Source organism: Lissotriton vulgaris, chromosome 7 (genome assembly GCF_964263255.1).
Source record: "Lissotriton vulgaris chromosome 7, aLisVul1.2, whole genome shotgun sequence".
NCBI lineage: Eukaryota > Metazoa > Chordata > Amphibia > Caudata > Salamandridae > Lissotriton > Lissotriton vulgaris.
The window spans coordinates 269,751,446-269,769,413 of NC_141695.1; the positions used below are offsets into that span (position 1 = coordinate 269,751,446).

The 17,968-nt window shown below is 42.5% G+C and overlaps 1 protein-coding gene across 1 annotated transcript in view; it reads right to left on the reverse strand.

The window, feature by feature from the left end:
• LOC147701364 (B-cell receptor CD22-like) overlaps positions 1-17,968 on the reverse strand; it is a 351,247-nt gene that overhangs the window by 113,360 nt on the left and 219,919 nt on the right. The window contains exon 5 of the mRNA XM_086930064.1: positions 7,877-8,131. Coding sequence (XP_086786190.1) covers positions 7,877-8,131 — 255 coding nt within the window. The remainder of the gene's footprint in view (positions 1-7,876; positions 8,132-17,968) is intronic.

Below are 17,968 nucleotides of genomic sequence, written 5' to 3' on the forward strand. Positions count from 1 at the left end.
TGCCTTTATCATTGGTTTATGAGTCATGTCGCCATATTCTTTATTAAACTTTTTCAACCTACATGTGGATGAAAAAGCTTTGGCTCTTTGTGCCTCCAAATGGGTGCGCCAATTTAGCGCACTGTCAAACCAGAGGCCTAGATATCTATACTCCTTAACTGCCTCTAATTTGTTATTACCCAAAAACCAATTAAAATTCTTCTTGCTCTTACCAAAACATAAGACCTTGGTTTTTTTCATATTTACAGTCAAAATTTTCCTATCACAATAACCTTTAAAAGCATTTAGTTTCCTTTGAAGTCCCATTTCTGTTTGATCTAGGATCACTAAGTCGTCTGCGTATAATAGGCAAGGCACTTTGTTCCCGCTCATTCTAGGGCTAGCACTTTTTTCTACTTCAAGTGTCGCAGGGAGATCTGCCAGAAAGATTGAAATTAACAGGGGTGCCAGAACGCACCCCTGTCTAAGGCCATTCCCTATCAATATCTTCTGGGTTAGTGACCCATGTGAATCTCTAATAACCTGGGCCCAGTTCCCTCTATGTAGATCTTTCAAGATCATCAACAAGCCATCCGGAATTCCGTAACCTATCAAATCCTCCCAGAGTTTGTTCCGGTCCACAGAGTCAAACGCGGCTCGAAAGTCAACAAAACAACAATGCAACTTCCCATTTTGTTCTATTGACTTCCGGGCCAACGCCCATAGGGCAAAGCAGTGGTCAATTGTAGAATGGCCTTCCTTGAAGCCGCCCTGTTCCACTGGAATAATTACTCTCTCCTCTGCCCAAGTCTTTAACCTACCTAATATAATTTTCGCAAATATTTTTTCTCCTATATCGAGTAGGTTGATTAATCTATAGTTCCTTGGTGCGTTGACGTCCCCTTTTTTATGGATCGGTCGAATTATCACACCCTTCCAGCTACTTGGAACTATCCCTGATTCTAGGATTACTAAGAACATTTGGGAGAAGAATTTGGCCCACCAAGGTGTCCGTGTCTTGATTATTAGGGCAGGCAGGTTATTTGGGCCGGAGGCTCTTGTTAAATTTAAAGTTTTGATTGTATCAAGTACATTTTTTTCTGAGAAGTCTGGTTTTAGATCATCTACTAGGCCACTCCAGTCCCTTTGTGCTTCCTCTTCAGCTTCACCCCCCAGCGGGTATAGCTCTTTCAAATAATCCACCCAGGCACCCTCTTCTACCACGCAGATCATTGACCCAGGTGAGGCTTCTGTTGCTGAGCGAACTAGATTCCAGAATAAACGTATATTCTTGGATTCTATTGCCTCCAGCAATTTCTTCCAGCAATTATCCTTATGGGCTCTTCTTGTGCTATCAAGAAGCATGGTATACTCTTTCTTTAATTTTACAAGATGTTCAGCTCTAGAGTTATCAAATTTATTACGCAGACTGCGCTGTTCTCGCCTTAGTTCTCTTTTCTTCTTTAAACAGGCTATATTATACCAGTTTCCCTTCCTAACTTGGGTGGTTTGTATACTCTTGGTGTTCTTTACGTCTGTTCTAAATTCGACCTTGATACTTTGTACCACTTGGTTTAATTTTTCAATGTACCAGGCCAGATCTAGACCAACTATGCATCCTAGAACGATTTTATGTTGGAGCCTGGTTAATTTCTCTATATTTCCTTCGGTTAACCGTGTTGTGATGCGTCTGGGATAGTCCATCTGTGGTATGATTACTTTTTCAACAATGAATTGGTGGGAAAATGCCAGTTCTACTTCTAGAATATTGTGGTCACTTTCTTCTATATGGTTAACCATAAAGCCCTTTATTATATCAAAGTTCCATGCTGGGATAAAGACATAATCTATGGGGCAATTTTGTGTACCTTGTTTAAAGGTTTTTTTTGCCGGACGATCTTGTGGGTACCTGCCGTTCAAACAAAAGAGACATTTATTCGCTAGGTAATTCCCCAAGCTTACGTCATTTATTGTACACAGACTTTCTGGAAACTTTGCTTGAATTATATCATAAGATTCTAAAAAATCCTGATACATGAGATCCTGCCGCATAGGATTAAGTTTATGGTTAAAATCTCCTACTAACAAAAACAAATCTGAAACGTACTTTTCACACAATAAATCTAAATCATTTTTAAAGTGCGCCATTTCGACTCGATACTCCTCCTTGCCCCCCCATTGCATATATACGTTTACAATCAACACATTTTCTTTCTTGTTACCGGCTGTAATTAATGTTATTCTACAGCAGAGCAGCCATTTACATGTTACAGTGAGCCGGGAGAAGTTTTTCACCAAGTTTGTAGATAGTAAAGTCAATAAACCCCCTGCCGGGCGACCTGATCTAGATTTTACTGCCGGTCGATAGGCTTGACAGAAGCCATCCACTACAGGGGGCTCGCCACATAGCCAGGTCTCCTGGATACAGATGATCGCATAATTTTTTGCTAGATCTTTTAGCCGTTCACGTTTTATTTGGTTACCTAGCCCATTTATATTCCAGGAGACCATTTTTAAGCCGTGTGGCTGCCCCTTTACCTATTCCACATCACTAAGGGGCCCAAACCTATTGGATTCCTCTAAGTACTGTGAAGGACCTGGGAGGCTAGTATTAAGACTCCAATTCTTCCAAGAGTCTTCCGAAACAGAATTATTTATTATAATATTAAAGTTTCCCGGGCCTTGCCCTAGGCCTCTTTCTATAAATCTTACTTGCCTTTTACCAAGTCCTGCATGGTACTTTAAGAACTCTTTTCCTTGCTGGACACTTTCTTCAGTCCCTACTTCTTCATCAGGTACTAACCGAATTCCTGCTTTTAATATCTCACTACCAGCTCGTTCAATGGCTATTTTTACCAGCTCAGAATAAACTAGTACCTTAGTAAGCTCTTTTCCATCAAGGTTTGTTGAAAACTTTAGACCATATTCACATAAATCACTTTGCCATTAGTCAATGGTCATAACATCAAAAGTTCTTCCAATCAGGTAAAGGCTTGCAGATCGCACACATTATAAAAAACCACCCCATCACTGTGCATATAATGTACCCTATGAAATAATACTTGTTATCCTGCTCTTGCAAGGCATCATAGGACATACATAGTAAATCAGGGCACAAAAGGCAGTAGTTAGGTTAGGCACAACACACACCTTGCCAACATCACCCCATACGATCAGCGGGTTACAAATTACCAGAAATCCATATGATCGTGTAGGTATTCTGCCGATATAGCGCACCTGCACTTCCTTTACCGGTTATACAATAATTGGCACCAATCATAGGTTACAGGCCTACCTGCACCTCTACTTCATGAGGTACGGTAATTCCTTGTGCCACAAAGGGGGTGCCTCCTTCGTGACCTCATCTCGTTCTTTACCACCAGGTACTGTGCTCCCTGGGATGTTGTCAACACAGGGGGGAGGCACCTGCTCTGTCCACATTGGCGATGGACCACCACTTGCAAAAGGATGGCTTCTTATGACCTTGTGGTACTGGCACCCCAGGGAGAGACAATAGAGCTGCCCGCGATGTTGAGGTACAGCTGCCTGCCGTAGGGCTCCTCCATCCCCAATTTGGACTTGCCTGAGGCCCTCGGACACTTCTGTCCTCAGCACAGCCCTCAAGCGGCTTCCTCCTAGTGCAACCACACCATGCCAGGATGGGTTCTGTTGTGGCTCTCTGGTTGCCACGGTAACCTGCAAGCGAGTCACTTCTTAGCTACTTTTCTCAGCACAGCCTTCCTGGCTGATGCCAGCAAATGCTCTTTTTTCCTCCTGAAAGCCTTGCACTTGTGACGGGCCGCGCTCCGGATGCCACATTGTGACTCCACCCTCCTTCCTCAGCAATGCTTCTCCAGGCAGGGCTGGGGCTATTCTTCTTGGGAGTCCCCTGGAACAGCAAGGCTAGTAAATCTCAGTCAGTCCACCATGCTCCGCCCACCACTACACACATCAGCGGATTACCGTCTGGGAGCCTGCACTGTTTGTCAAAAAGGAAGCACTCACAGGGCACTTAAACTGTCCCCTAGTCACATAAATGAGGTGCCTGCTGCAGGGCAAAACATTCCAGGAGCCGTCCACAATGCTCACCTCATGCTGAGCTCCCTTTGAGAGCACTGGCGGGCATACATGTTCATGAAAGCAGGCAGCTAGCCTGCACATAGGGCATTTGGGACAGAGAGGCAGTCCTTCCAGCAGATCCGCACAACAAGGCGGTTCCCTGGCAGCACAGCAGTCCTATGGTGCAGCATGTAGAGTCTGCAGCTTCTGGTTACAAGTCCCACAGAGTGTCTAAAATCATGGGGTCACAGCTCCCTGTACTTATAGTACAAAGTTCTTTGTCGTGGGAGCACTTCAAACAACTTTCAGAAGTGCACAGCAACCCTATTCAATCTCAAGCCCTGGCTTCAGACACACTACAGGGGGGCGGAGACTGTATTGTGAAAATCAGAGGCTACCCTATTCAGGTGCAGGTGCAACTCCTCTCACCACTCTAATTACAGTCATGGTCTATTCAGGCCAGCACTAAGTCATCCAGGATTGGCAGGACACATCTCGACCCCATTGAGACTGTCTGGAGTGAATGCACATCCCCTTCTCCTGTCAGTCTAAACCAGATGTTGAATACACAATAAGGCAGGGCACAAAGAGTCATAAGCACACAGAAATGCCCACTTCTAAAAGTGGCATTTCTAAAATAGTAATAACAAATCGACTTTCACCAATAAGCAGGATTTATACTACTATACCAAACATCCCAACCATGGTCAAGCTACCCCTTTCTTATCAGAAATTAGCACTGAAACACACATCAGGGAATTCTCAGTGCAAACCTATGAAAGGGCAGACTCACAGCAGGGAGAAACCAAACAGGCTGCTTGTCACTACAAGGACATGCCACACAACTAAGGCATATGTCCTACCTTTTACCTACACAGCACCATGTCTATAGGATAGTAATGTAGTAAAAGGGGAGTTTCAGACTAGGTAAGCACTTTAAATGCCACGTCACTGCTGCAGTAAACTGTGCACTCAAGCCCTGCAGCAGCAGAGGCCTGAGACAGGTGTGACAGGCTACTTCAATGGGTGGCAAAAGAAACACTGCCTGCCCACTACTAGCATTTAATTAACAGGCCCTGGGTATATGGGATACCATTGTACAAGGGACTTTCTGATAAATTAAATATGCCAAACAGGTGTAGACAAATCTTACCAAGGTTACAAGGGAGGGCCCATGCACTAAAGCAATGATCAGCAGTGGTAAAGTGCCCAGAGTCATAAAACCAACCAAAACAGGTCAGAACAAATACAGGAGGTACGCAAATCGTTCTGAGGGTACCCTGCAAAAACAGCCAGCTCCAACAGATCATGTTTTATATTTTATGCAAACTCTGTATTAATCATCTCTTCTGTCCCATTTTAAGGTCCCAAATTGATTTGATTGGTTTATAGGATGGCTGACAGAGAGAATTTTATAGAGTTGCTCAGAGTGCTGTTTTTTGTTAATTATATAATGCTTTCGTGTGTCCAATCCCAAGTTGCACGGCAACCCTATTTCCCTTAATGCTCGTTTTGCTTTCTAATTTGTAAATGGGTTGTCAAAGTTTTGTCTGGTTGTGATGCCCAAGGAAGGAATGAATATTGAGCCATTCAGTTTCAAGATGTTTGGTTTTAGCAATCCATATGAACATTTTATGCTGTTTATATTATGTCTGTTTGGTCTGTATTCTCTCAAGGTTAGCCTTAGTACCCTGATGCGTTTTTGTATCTACAATAGTGTACCATGGTTTTTTTAAAAAAAGGCTTTGAGCGACTTAATATGGATAGATAGTTTCCTGTCTGCCTTTAAACCTTGATACAAAGTTTTCATGATAGAACCCCAAGATGATGTCAGACTTTGACCTGGATTGAGATTCCCCCATTTATTTGACCCAGATGAAGGCTGCCTTGAGTCTCGATTTGATCTTCTTGTTCCATTTTAGACACTTTAGTGGCTCAATTTCTCATTACCGTGAGTTTGGCCCAAAGCGATTAGTTGTTTGATTGCTCTGGAATTTAGCTGAAAGAAGAAACACTGTGGGAGGAGATTACTCGCCTGAAGTTGTTTAATTGTATAGTCTTTATAGGTACAGTGTATATCATGACTAAGGCTCCCTGTTTTCCGTTTTTTACAGATTTTTACGGATAAATACAGACAGAAAACAACGTGTTTTTTGTGTGCATTTCTTTTTAAAAGTGGATAAATTGAGAAAATGTTACTTCTTTTAAGTGAGTCTCCGTACTGTCTTTCATGAATTATAGGCCAGCAGCTGAGCAGATGGACAGAATGGGAAGTTAAAAAAACAGGATGACATTTCTTTAAAAAAGGGCATATGTCAACATGCATTTTTGGTATAATGCTAGTATTTACCAGTTGATGCATTTTTATGTAATATTTGGCAGCTTAAATAGCGAAAATAAGACAGACATCAAAATATGAGTGCACATCTATCAGTTAAATAGATATGGTAATCTACAGTTTTACAACTACATTTCTACGCAAAACTCAAAATAAATTGGATAAATACAGATAGAATGGCCAAAAAATAAATACCAAAACATCCGGAGCCCTAATCATGACACACTAATGTGCAGTCCAGAATGGAAATGCCTGTAACTGTGGGTAGTAGGTTGCTGTCTTTGTAAGTCTGGCTCTTGCTTGGCTGCAGCAGGATTAAGATATGAGTTATCATAAGGTCAATCATTTTGCCTTCGATTGGACCCTTGGCTAGCCGCAAGATGTAAGCTCCTGTTACACAGATTTTTCCCATAATTCCGTGGAACTCTATGTAGTGGTGCTACGCCAGCTCTGCCTACCCCTAGAAATATCCTCCTATCACAGAAACTAATATGCAAGCCAAACTAACTTCAAAGTTTTGAAGACCGGAACACAAAACCACACACCCAACTAACTAATGTAAAAAAGAACCCCCTGTTCCAACCATAGCATCAAACAGATGTGGATGTCCAGATGAAAAACAAAGCATCTAAATACATCCTATAAACTGTGTAGGTCTAAACTGCAGTAAAAGAGGGGCCTCATTGGGGAACTGTTCAGCGAGAAGAACCCCGACCTCCCATCCTGCATTAGGCCTTGGGTCCCATGTGGTAGAGAGCCTGGACAGACTGGCTAAGGCAGGGAATCTCTTTCATTTATTGTTTTTTTTTCTGCTGCTGGCCTGGCAACAGATGTCCGACTTAGGTGCGGGCTCTGCCATGCTACTACTAAGTGTGGGTGACATTATACTGTTCACGAGAAAGTGTCACTCGTAGTCGTTGAACGTCCCTCATAAACACACTGAAATTATGAAAATGTCACACATAAGCAATATTATATCTTGGCAGCTATGCATGGTGTGTTATGACAGGCTACCCTGTTGAGATGTGTATGCACTTTTTACTTGTTACCCAGGTGGGTGGAGGCCTGCTTAGTTTCAAGTGTTTATATTCTCTGTTGGCCATGCTGTTCAAAGGGTGTATTTATTATTTGGTACTTAGGGAAGTGCCCGTTTCTGGACCTGTGGACACCTGATTTCATTGTTGTCCTCTCCTGTTTCCTATCTCGTCTCGGTGCCATACGCCTCCCCGTCTTCCACTTCCCTTCTGTCCCCACCCCTCTCTTCTTCTCCCATTTTACTCTCTTTTCTAATGTATCTACTTTTTTTTCTTATACTGGCAAGGTATATATGCATTAATTTGTATCTTCACAGCTTTATTAGGCTCCTATTTGGGTCTTCCCCACTTGCTACTTATTATCCCCTGGTGTTTAATATTTGCTAAACCGAATTCACTAAATTGATACAAAAAAATTGTAAATTATTAGCATATATAAAATATTTAAATGCAAATAATAACTCACACTCAATGGATAGGTTCAGGGGTTCGGACTTTCCTGATCCCACTGCATTTGTTGCAGCGCAAGAGTATGGCCCGCTGTTCCAGTTCACAGTAAGTTCCCGGCCATGGCCTAGTGAAGGCTTTTTGTCCTGACCCACATACCAGCTGTAGTTCGTCACATCAGGATTAGCAACAGCAGAGCAGCTTAAAGTCACCCTGTCTCCTTCCCGGAATGTTGCATTTCCATGAATAATAACTGCTGTGTTCTTGGGAGGATCTGTGAATTGGAAGTAAAGGTATTATTTCTTCAGTTTGTATATACTTCTTCTATTTGTTGCCTTGAATAAAATAATGCTGCAGAGAAAACACTGTGGTGCAAGTTAGAAAATAGTAACCACATAACATAGACTGCAGCATTTGAGGTGAGGAACAGTAGTCAAATGGCAATAAGATATTTCAGTTTTCGGAAATATTCTTAATACTATGAAGGCAGAGACAGAAAAATGAATATGAGTTTTTTCCCTCCTAAATAAATCATGTTGAACATAGATTGCCTTCTCCATCAGTTAGCTAAAGAGTATGGTCCTTTTATATCCTGAGGAGCATTTACGAATAATGAACGAAATTTGAATTCATTACAACATATGCCAACAAAACGTTAACACTGACATACCTCAGTATTTATTTTTACAGCTTTATAAAGATCGACCCTACCTTAAATAGATGTCAGTGTGCTTTACATAATGAACAATTTATAAGGCTATTGTTCTTCAACATTACGGTGACTAGTGCGATAGTTGTTTACTCTTTTAGTTTTAAATGCATTAGAAACTGAACTTGCGCTAACATGAATCAAGCTTTTGCTTTCCCCATCTTGAATGAATGATGCAGCATATCAAGTGATGAGTGTTGTTGTGTTATCTGTGCTAAAGAAAAAGCTGTAAGCTGTAAGCTTTTCACTAAGAGCGTTCCCAGAGACTTCTCACCACGTTGTATCTAACCAAGGACATTCCAACTGTCTTAGCCTATGGTTTTATACAATGTTTTAGTTACTGTGCTTGAATAAACTGTGAGAGCAACTGAGTTGAATGCAACAGTGTTATGAGGGAATCGTCAAATGTATTCTGTAGTAAAATGGTTCTTCTTGCGTGTTCCTCATTCGTGCATATCCTGAGAACCATGTACCAGTGTAGTGATCTATGAAATTCTTTGTCTAAAGTCATATAAATGAACATGTTTTCCCCCTGTAACTAGGAACCCCATTCCCCACCTTTATAAGGCAAATCTACCCTGTTTTTTCCATTGAACTTTACTGAGTTCTTTGTACTTATGTGTATTCTTTACTGCTAACCATATTGATGCTACCTGTCATGCATTTTGCCTAATATGTCTGTATATAAATTATTTAAAATGTTGATCCATGACCGACATTCTGACTGAAAATTTCACAGTTCCTACTATTGATATGAGGTCCCAAAAATGAGAGATGTGTCCACTTGGGAGCACCGAAGTCCGTATAGAGACTCCACCACTCCCGGTCAAACCCTTTGGTGAACTGGTTTGCTTGCAGACAGTACTGGTAGCAAAAGTTATGGTTTTGATTTGACCTGGTCAACCTGAGACAATAGAACCAATTACTGAACCTTCAGGGTTTAGGGGGTTTCCTCCCGATTCTTCTTGGATGGTGCATTCTGGGAGAAAGTACCTTGCAAGAGTTTTGCGAGCAGAGGTCCGTAGGAGCTGAGGGGCTGAGGAGCAGCCTCGAGCGGAGGACCAGCAGTGGCGAAGGGGCGCAGGATCAAAATTAGCAAGAGCAAGAGTGGCCTGATACGAGACATCTCTCCCCCCCACTGCTGGCCGTCAACGCATGCAGTTCGCCGGCCAGCAAGCAGAGGAGGAGGTGATTGAGCCTAGAGGGCTCAGAGAGACAGGGAACCCACAGGAGAGCCAGCAGCAGAGGCAAGCGGAAGTAGAGGAGTGGACCGGACCGGAGCTGAGGTGAGGTGAGCTAGCTGCGTGTGAGACACCACGGTCCTGCGCCTCGTGGCCCTCTCCCATCCCCCCTCCTGTGGCCCCCCCCTGCAGTGGCACTGGTACCAATCCCCTCCCACGGCGTGACCAACCGCCTGTGACTGCCCTGGTGTGATTTCACCTCTCCTACCCTTGCAACCTTGCACCCTCACTGCCGCACTTCAGCTGCCCAGAAGCTGCAAAACCGCCCCTGTACCCACCTGGCTGGCTGTTTGGCAGCTCGGGGGTTCGGCGCCGAGTGCATTGCGGCGGAACAGCTGAGAGCAGAGAGAGGTGACCTTTGAAGTAGGGGCTGGTAGGAGATAACAAGGAAAATAAGGAAAAGGCAAGGCAAAGGGCAGTGAGCAGCGGACTGCGGAGGATGTAACATCCGCTCACCTATAAAATCCATAATTATCCAAATTGTCGTCACTCCAGTTCTTCAGCACCCCCTCCCGGGAACTCTCACACAGAATGGTTTGTGACAAGTGCAACTTATGGTAGAGCTTAGAATCTCAGAGGCCCATAGGTAGGACGCAAGAGATAGTAGTGGAGTAGGAGCCGTCCCAGGAGCAGTTTTGCGCAAAGTCACTTGTCTAAATCTTCCCCCGAAAAAAAAAAAAGGGCGCAAAGGCCCTGGTGTCAGATTTGACCAAAATAATAACGGAAGTAGAAACACCGAATTTCATTGTATCGGGTGATTTTAATATGTTCCTTTCTAGAAGCCCAGGAAACAATCGGCCTATAGAAGATCATCTGTTTGAAAGGGGATCCCTCCTCTGAAAGAGAGTTTGTGGGGAAAACCAACTAAGCTATCCAAGGATCTACTCAAGGATCTAACAAATATGGGTCTGATAGCAATAAATGGATGAACACCCAGTGACTGTCCCCGAGCAGCAACTTTTCACAACTTTAAGTCCAGTGATAGACTACACCTTTTTATCTTATCCACTTTTCATATTAGTAAGTGACTTCAAGATAGGCACGTCTGACTGCAGCGACCATCTGCCGCAAGAACTGACCTTGACGGCACAGGGAACAGCACAAACTCTTCCAACTGAAGGGCAAAACTTAACGATCACGTCACAGTGTAAATGAATCAAATGTAAAACAAACGACCAAGGATAACTTTGGAAAGAAGCCAAGATCTGCTGGGAAAGTTTTAAATCACGGAACGACAATAATATTAGCACCTGGGAAATCTTTCTGAATACTTTTGGTCTAGCTAACTCCAAGTCCAAACCTCTACAAGAAACCTATGGACCAATGAACCAAAAGGAATTACTTATTCGGTCGACAAATACTTCCAAAAACTATTCTTCGTCAATGTTATCCTGCAAACGAAGGCAAATAAAAAGAGCCATCAATAGAACACTCCGCGAACTGAGGAAAAATGGGTCCGACAACAGTTTACAGACCGAGCTGAGGAAATTAAAAAGTACCAAGAATAAGATTCTGTGGCAAATAAAACAGGACACCACAGAAAAAATATGGGCTACATTGCTTCACGATTCTAAAACCAACAATAGCACGAGATTCTTGCACACAGTAAATAAAATAGAGAACCCTGAAGCCCTTGGAATAAATTCCTACATAACGGAAGAGGCCTGGGTAAAACATTTAGCCCACCACTTTAACAACGAAGCAGATGGAATAAAACAAGACTCAGGGGTTCGGCAGGACTGTCCAGAGACCCCAAAGCCTTTAGTTGAGGAGAATAGTTTCCCAGGCTCAATAAATCAGATCAAAAGAAGAATTGCGAAAGGCAGGAAAGATGGGGCCTCTGGCCCAAATGGAATCCCCCCCGTTCTTTATAAGCAGGAAACAAACTACTGGGCTGAGCAACTGCTCCCACTCTTTAGGGAAATCTGGGTGGCAGAACAAATCCCGAACTCTTGGAAGGGATCAATTATCGCCCCGATATATAAAAAAGGCAAGAGGAACAAAGCAAAGAACTATAGGCTCATCGCCCTTATAGACATAGACCCCAAATATTTTTCGGGGCTCCTATTAGAAGAACTAACGGATTGGGAAAAAAAAGAAAAACTGAATTCCCATTAACCAGACTGGTTTCCAGAAAAACACAGGGACAATGACAAACATTCTTTCTCTCTCTCTTTTTATAGACTCCACTATAAAACAAAAAAATCCTCTGTTTTTCTGTTTTATTGATTACTCATCCGCCTTTGATAGTATAGACAGAGGAAAACTCTGGGCCAAGCTTTCATGCTGGGATATAGACACTAAACTTTGGAATCTATTGATTTTACTTCACACAGAAACCTGGATGCAAATAAAACTCAGGGTCAGGGTACTGCTTATCAAGGGAAATACCAACTACAAAAGGACTGAAGCAGGGGTGCGTCCTCGCACCGACCCTATACAAATCTATTTATGTCCGACTTTTCAGCAGAACTTGAAAATTGCAACCATCACACACCAAATTTAGGGGGCTACACACTGTCTAACCTTCTGTATGCGGATGATTTAATATTAATAAGCCGAACAGCCGTTGGCCTCCAACACCTTATAAATACAACAAGTAATTTTTCAGAAAGGACAGGCTGAGTATAAATCTAGAAAAATCAAAGGTGATGATATTAAATAAAAAATCCAAAAAACAACAGCCACAGTGGTTTCTACGCGACCAGAAGTTGGAGATTGTTAAAGAATATAAATACTTGGGCATAATCCTCGATATGAAAGGGCCTTTCGAACAACAAAAGAAGGCAATCAGAAACAGAGGGATATCATTGGCCGTCGCATTAAAGAGCATTAAGAACAAAATAAGCAAGCTCAAATCTAATCCCTCTGCTAGACGTGCTACAAGCAAAATTACTGCCACCGATAACTTACGGCAGCGAAAGCATGAGAGGGAGAGATGAGTCCACCTTAGACAAAGTAGTGTCCAAAGCATTGCAAATACTTTTCATTCTCCCTGCGTCCACTTCGCCAGCGCAATTAAGACTGGATTTCGGCCTTAATAAACAACAAGGGTGCTTAAGCCAAATGCTGGCACAAAATAAAGGGAGGGGAGACAGGTACCTTGAACCGTTACCTATGGAAAGAGCTGGAAAGGAACAAGGTCTGCCCTGCAATGGTCTATCCTCAAACAGCAATAAACTCACTTGTGCTGAAAGATCTCTGGGAAGCGAACAGGACTCATAAATGCTTTAAGCGGCTTGTAAATAAAACAGTGAAGACACTATCCCTGGAAGAAGATAAATCTGCACTCACCAGGAGGGCCAATGGGTGGTTCATGATCCAGAGCTATACCAGGTCTCTACCACAGGCATATCTAGGCACAAGATTCTGACGGGCAGCAAAGGAATCCTTCTTGCAGCTAAGGATGGGAGTAATACCAGCAAAAGAACATCTCCCCAAATGGCAACGTTCGGAATCCACCACAAACTGCAGACTTTGTGGTGACCTAAAAGAGGATGTTCTGAAATTACTATGCAGTTGTAAAGCCCTAGAGAACGAATGAAGGCTACAACTAACACAGCTTTGAAACCAAAGACGCCTGCGAACCTGCTGACAGGCATAGTTAGCATGCTTTGCCGGCCGGAGATATTCAACTAGCCTGCAGACTGGAACGTTTTATGATATCAGTAAATATTGCCCAAATCTCCCTTGCCAGCACTCAAATTGAATAAAATCATATGCCGGACTTATAACCCTTACCTGTAAAAGTCTTCCCCTTGTCAAATTCGTTAGTGAGTGTTCATGGTACTGAAAGCACAAAAAGTAAAAATCGACGTCTGTCTTTAAGGAAACTTTGGGTTTTTAACTTTTTTAACCAAGGAGTCTTTTAAGATGTTCAATAATTTGTTGTATACATTTATATATTCATATATATATCAATAATGCAAATTTTGAAAGATTTACACAACAATTTTATTGTAATGAAATGAGTTGTTTCTTTTTTTTACGCGCTTTGCAATGGCCGTCAATTATGTATTTTTAGCTCAATTGCTAAGATTTTTATTAATCATGCAATAAAGAATTTTTACTTAACTTCCTTCCGAGATTAAAATTGATCCAGACCCAATTCAATCCTGATTCCTGAAGGTGAGGTGGCTGGAGAAAGATGACATGAGTATCAGTAGGGATTGGGTGCAAGCAAAGGATGATTGAGCTGCAGGAGAGTGTATGCTGGGAATTGTAGTAGCTATATTACAGTGGAATGCAATAGAGGGATTTTGAGAATAAATATCATTTGGCTTTGGCTCTTGGGCATATGATGATGATATTTGCTGTTCTTGATGATATTCTTTGATTTATCAATCAGACAAATATCTCAGTTATTCTACATAAGGACTAAAAGTGGGGAGTGGTAACTCAAATAAGAATATTGATTTGTTGAACTTGTCTACTAATGTGAGGCGTACTGTGAGGCGCTATCAATCTCACCAAGATAGGGACTATCTTTTCTACTTTATGAGGGAAAACTTTTATTGTGGCAACTAATAACACCATGTAATGTCACATTGTTATATAAAACACAATATTGTACAGTGAATAAAAAGAAAAGTGCAGTCAAAATGGCATTATGAAAAGAGGGCAAAATTTTAGGAACCCATCGCAATAAGAATTACATTTCTATTATGCAGGGGTGTTAATGAGATTCATGGTGGTGTGCAGAATTTTAGTACATTTTCCTCACTGGACGAGGTTCATCAGTTTGTTGGAACTTAAGCAATATGCACAAGCCTCCTTACAAATGCGAATTCCTTGAATTAAAACAATTGATCTTAGTAAAGTGTTATTTGCTTTTAAAAATCATGGACAGCAACATAGCAGGTAAAGTATTAATTTTCCCCTATACTCACAGAACCTGCAGCATTGCCGGTTCAGTTGTTCTGTCCAGCTTGTTCGGTTTTCCTGGATCGGCAAAGTCATTAGCTTGAGGCATACAACTGAACGTTGGGTCATTCTGCTTAAAGACTCTGTTAGATAAAGCTGGATCTTTGCATTTTCAGAAGATTTAATATTTAGATGTGTGTAGGGAACTACTCCTATTTTCTCTAAGGGCCACATGTATCATTATTTTAAGTAGCGATTACCTAACTGAAATTTTTTCCGAATCGAAACTAGGTGATCGCTTTTTCAAATTTATGAAACTTTTTGAGTTTCATTAGCCATACCTTATGAGTTGCAAATAAGCCTACCTTATGCATATTAATGAGGTAGGTCACCATTTGCGATCTCGTAGGAATCTTTGCCATCACAGGGATGGCGGCCTGCAGACCACCATATCTGTAATTGGTTTTAAATAAAGCAGTTTTTTAAAATTAAAATGCATCCCATTTCCTTGTAGGAAAATGGGATGCATTAAAAAAGAAAAAAAAGAAACATTGCAGTTTCATTTTTTAAGAGCTCTTAAAAAATGTTTTGCCATTCTCAAAGGAGATGGGCCCCCTGGGGACTCCTGCCCAGTTAAAAAAATGGTTACCACCTATTTCGAGGAGTCAGTAAAATATGAATGTTTTGTGACCACAGTTCGGTTGCAAAACATTCATTCATCCCATTATGATTCGGTATTTGGAAGCGACGCCCTAAACATGCCCCTTCCAAATACCGAATCACTAACACAAATTTCAATTCAGAACGTGTTACTGAGTCGCAATTTGTGTTTCATAAATATGTAAAAGCATTTTTGTAGTCGGGAACAGATACATGTGGCCCTATATCAGCTTTACGAGAGATGGCGTAACATATTTTTTCAGGGTAGACCTGATAAACAAAAGTGTAAGAGTTGAAGAGGAAACTGACTCTAAGCTGGTCTTTAAATCATTTCCTGCAGCTGATAGATATGATCCCAAGGGTTATTCACATTCTTATAAATCTCAAGCATGACTGTCCTTGAGGTTCCTGTGTAGGCAATAACTAGTAAGTGATAGTATGGGCCGAACTCCAGCCATTGAAGTGACTGTCCAGTATGTTTTGGTAGACTTAAAATGTGCCTGTAAGCATTACACTCAACCTTATCTAGTGTGAGTTATCCGGGATACGTTTGATGAATGCAGGAAATGATAGTAGTTTGGCAAGCCCAGCTCATTTTATTGCCTCAGATGATGGACTGTGCAGTTGCTTATTTCATTTGCAGAGAGCAGATATAACTGCAGACGCTCTTTTCTTAACCTCATCACTGTGGCACGAATTCCGACGTAGTGCTGACCATTCCGATCGTGGGCGTGGTCATGCCGGCTCCCGGTCGTCATCAGCACATGCCACCGTGACTCATGATGGCCGGGAGCCAACATGAGCATGGAAGAGGTTAAGATACTGTAGTTGCATGACGTACTTGCTATCAGAGAACCATACTGCCAAATAGTTGTAGTTTGATGAATTAACAATCTTCAATTTCCCCTAACCTCCACTCTTGATTTGACTTTTCTTTGTAATTGCCATCTATCATGATCTTTGTCTTTCCAGCTTTAGGAGTAAGCTTATAACGAATGTTATATGAGCTCAATTAGTTGGGTGCTCTCAGCATTTCAGTTCCAGTGTGGTTCAGGATGATTAAGTCTTTGCATAATGGAGTACAGGAAATCTGTAAGATCCAATCCTTGGTGGTATTGTTTTAGCTTTTGGTGTGACTTGGCCCAGGTCTGCTGTGTATTAATTGAAGAAATCAGTGCTGATACACACACCCCTGTTTCAGGCCCCAGTTTGTCGATATATCAGATGTAACTCTATTTTCTTTCTCAAGCCTAATATGAACCCATGTGATGAAATAGAGAGCAATAATTCCTTCAATAGGGAAGAGGAAACGCCTTGTTGTGCAAATTTTGACCATAGAATATTCCTATCCACACACTTGAATACAGCAAAGAAATTTATGAAACAGGTGAATAGTGGTGGACTGAAGGATTTCATGGTTTGATGGATCTAATCAGATAGGGAAAACATTATATTAAGTGTAGATGTATCTACAGCATTTTAGCTACCTTTCTTAAATTGTTCTTAATATTTTTAACTTCCCGACCCTTTTCCTTACCGTGTGCTGGCTCCGCTTCATATTGCTGCACTTTAACAGCCAGTGGGGTGCTTTACTTGCTATTTTGCACGGGGATTGTTTGTTTAGTACACGCCCCTTTCCTAGCGCCGTTCTCAGCGTTCGGCCCCAGCGGTACCCGGAAGTGAGGCGGGACCGCATTGCACCGGGGTTGACGCTCTAGTCGGCTGATCACCCGACCGCATATAACGCTATGTGTCAGCGACCGTGCAGCGGACGCGCGCAGCGGGCGCGCCGTCTGCGCGCCGAAGGAGCGCCAAAGGAGGGCCCGTCTGTGCCCGTCCGTGTCCCGGACGGGCCCAGGGCAGGGCCCCCAAGATGTTTTCAATCGCATCAGCCCCACGCTGCTCTGCGGTATACCCATGCAGACCTGATGGCTCTTAATTCCCGTGGCTGCGTGGAGAGCCATTCGTGGCTGGTGAGTGAAAGTCAGGGCAAAGTGTGTCCGGCTTGTAGTTATCATCTTCCTAAGCCTGAGGTCCACTCTGTACAACCCAGCCTGGATACCTGTAGGATCCGAGCGGCGCTTATCAATGCTAGGTCTCTAGTGAGACATGCTGCGGCTATATTCGATATCCTTGGGGAGAATAGGCTTGACCTACTCTTCGTTACAGAGACCTGGATGAATGACTCATGCGCTCCCGTCGTTGAACTGGCAATCCCACGTGGGTTTAAGATCTCTAGAGCAGATCGCCCCAAGGGCAGAGGGGGAGGGATCGCAGTGATCTATAGAGAGCATTGGACCCTTTTATGTGAACCCCTTGAAGGCTTTCATGAAGCAGAACTCCTGCACTTCAGTCTTGCTTTTAATTCTCACTGGACACTAGGTGGCTCACTTGTGTACCGTCCTCCAGGCTATATTGGCAACTTCATTGGGGATCTTGAAGAAGCCATCATACCCCGCACACTTCAGTTTGCAAATTATCTCCTTTTGGGGGATTTTAATATCCATATGGATATGGCGGATTGCAGTGAGGCAATTAGATTTGGAGAAACTCTTTCAATGGCCCATCTTAAACAATGGGTGGAGACTCCAACGCATGCAGGGGGCCATGTCCTCGATTTAGTCTGTTCTAACTTTGA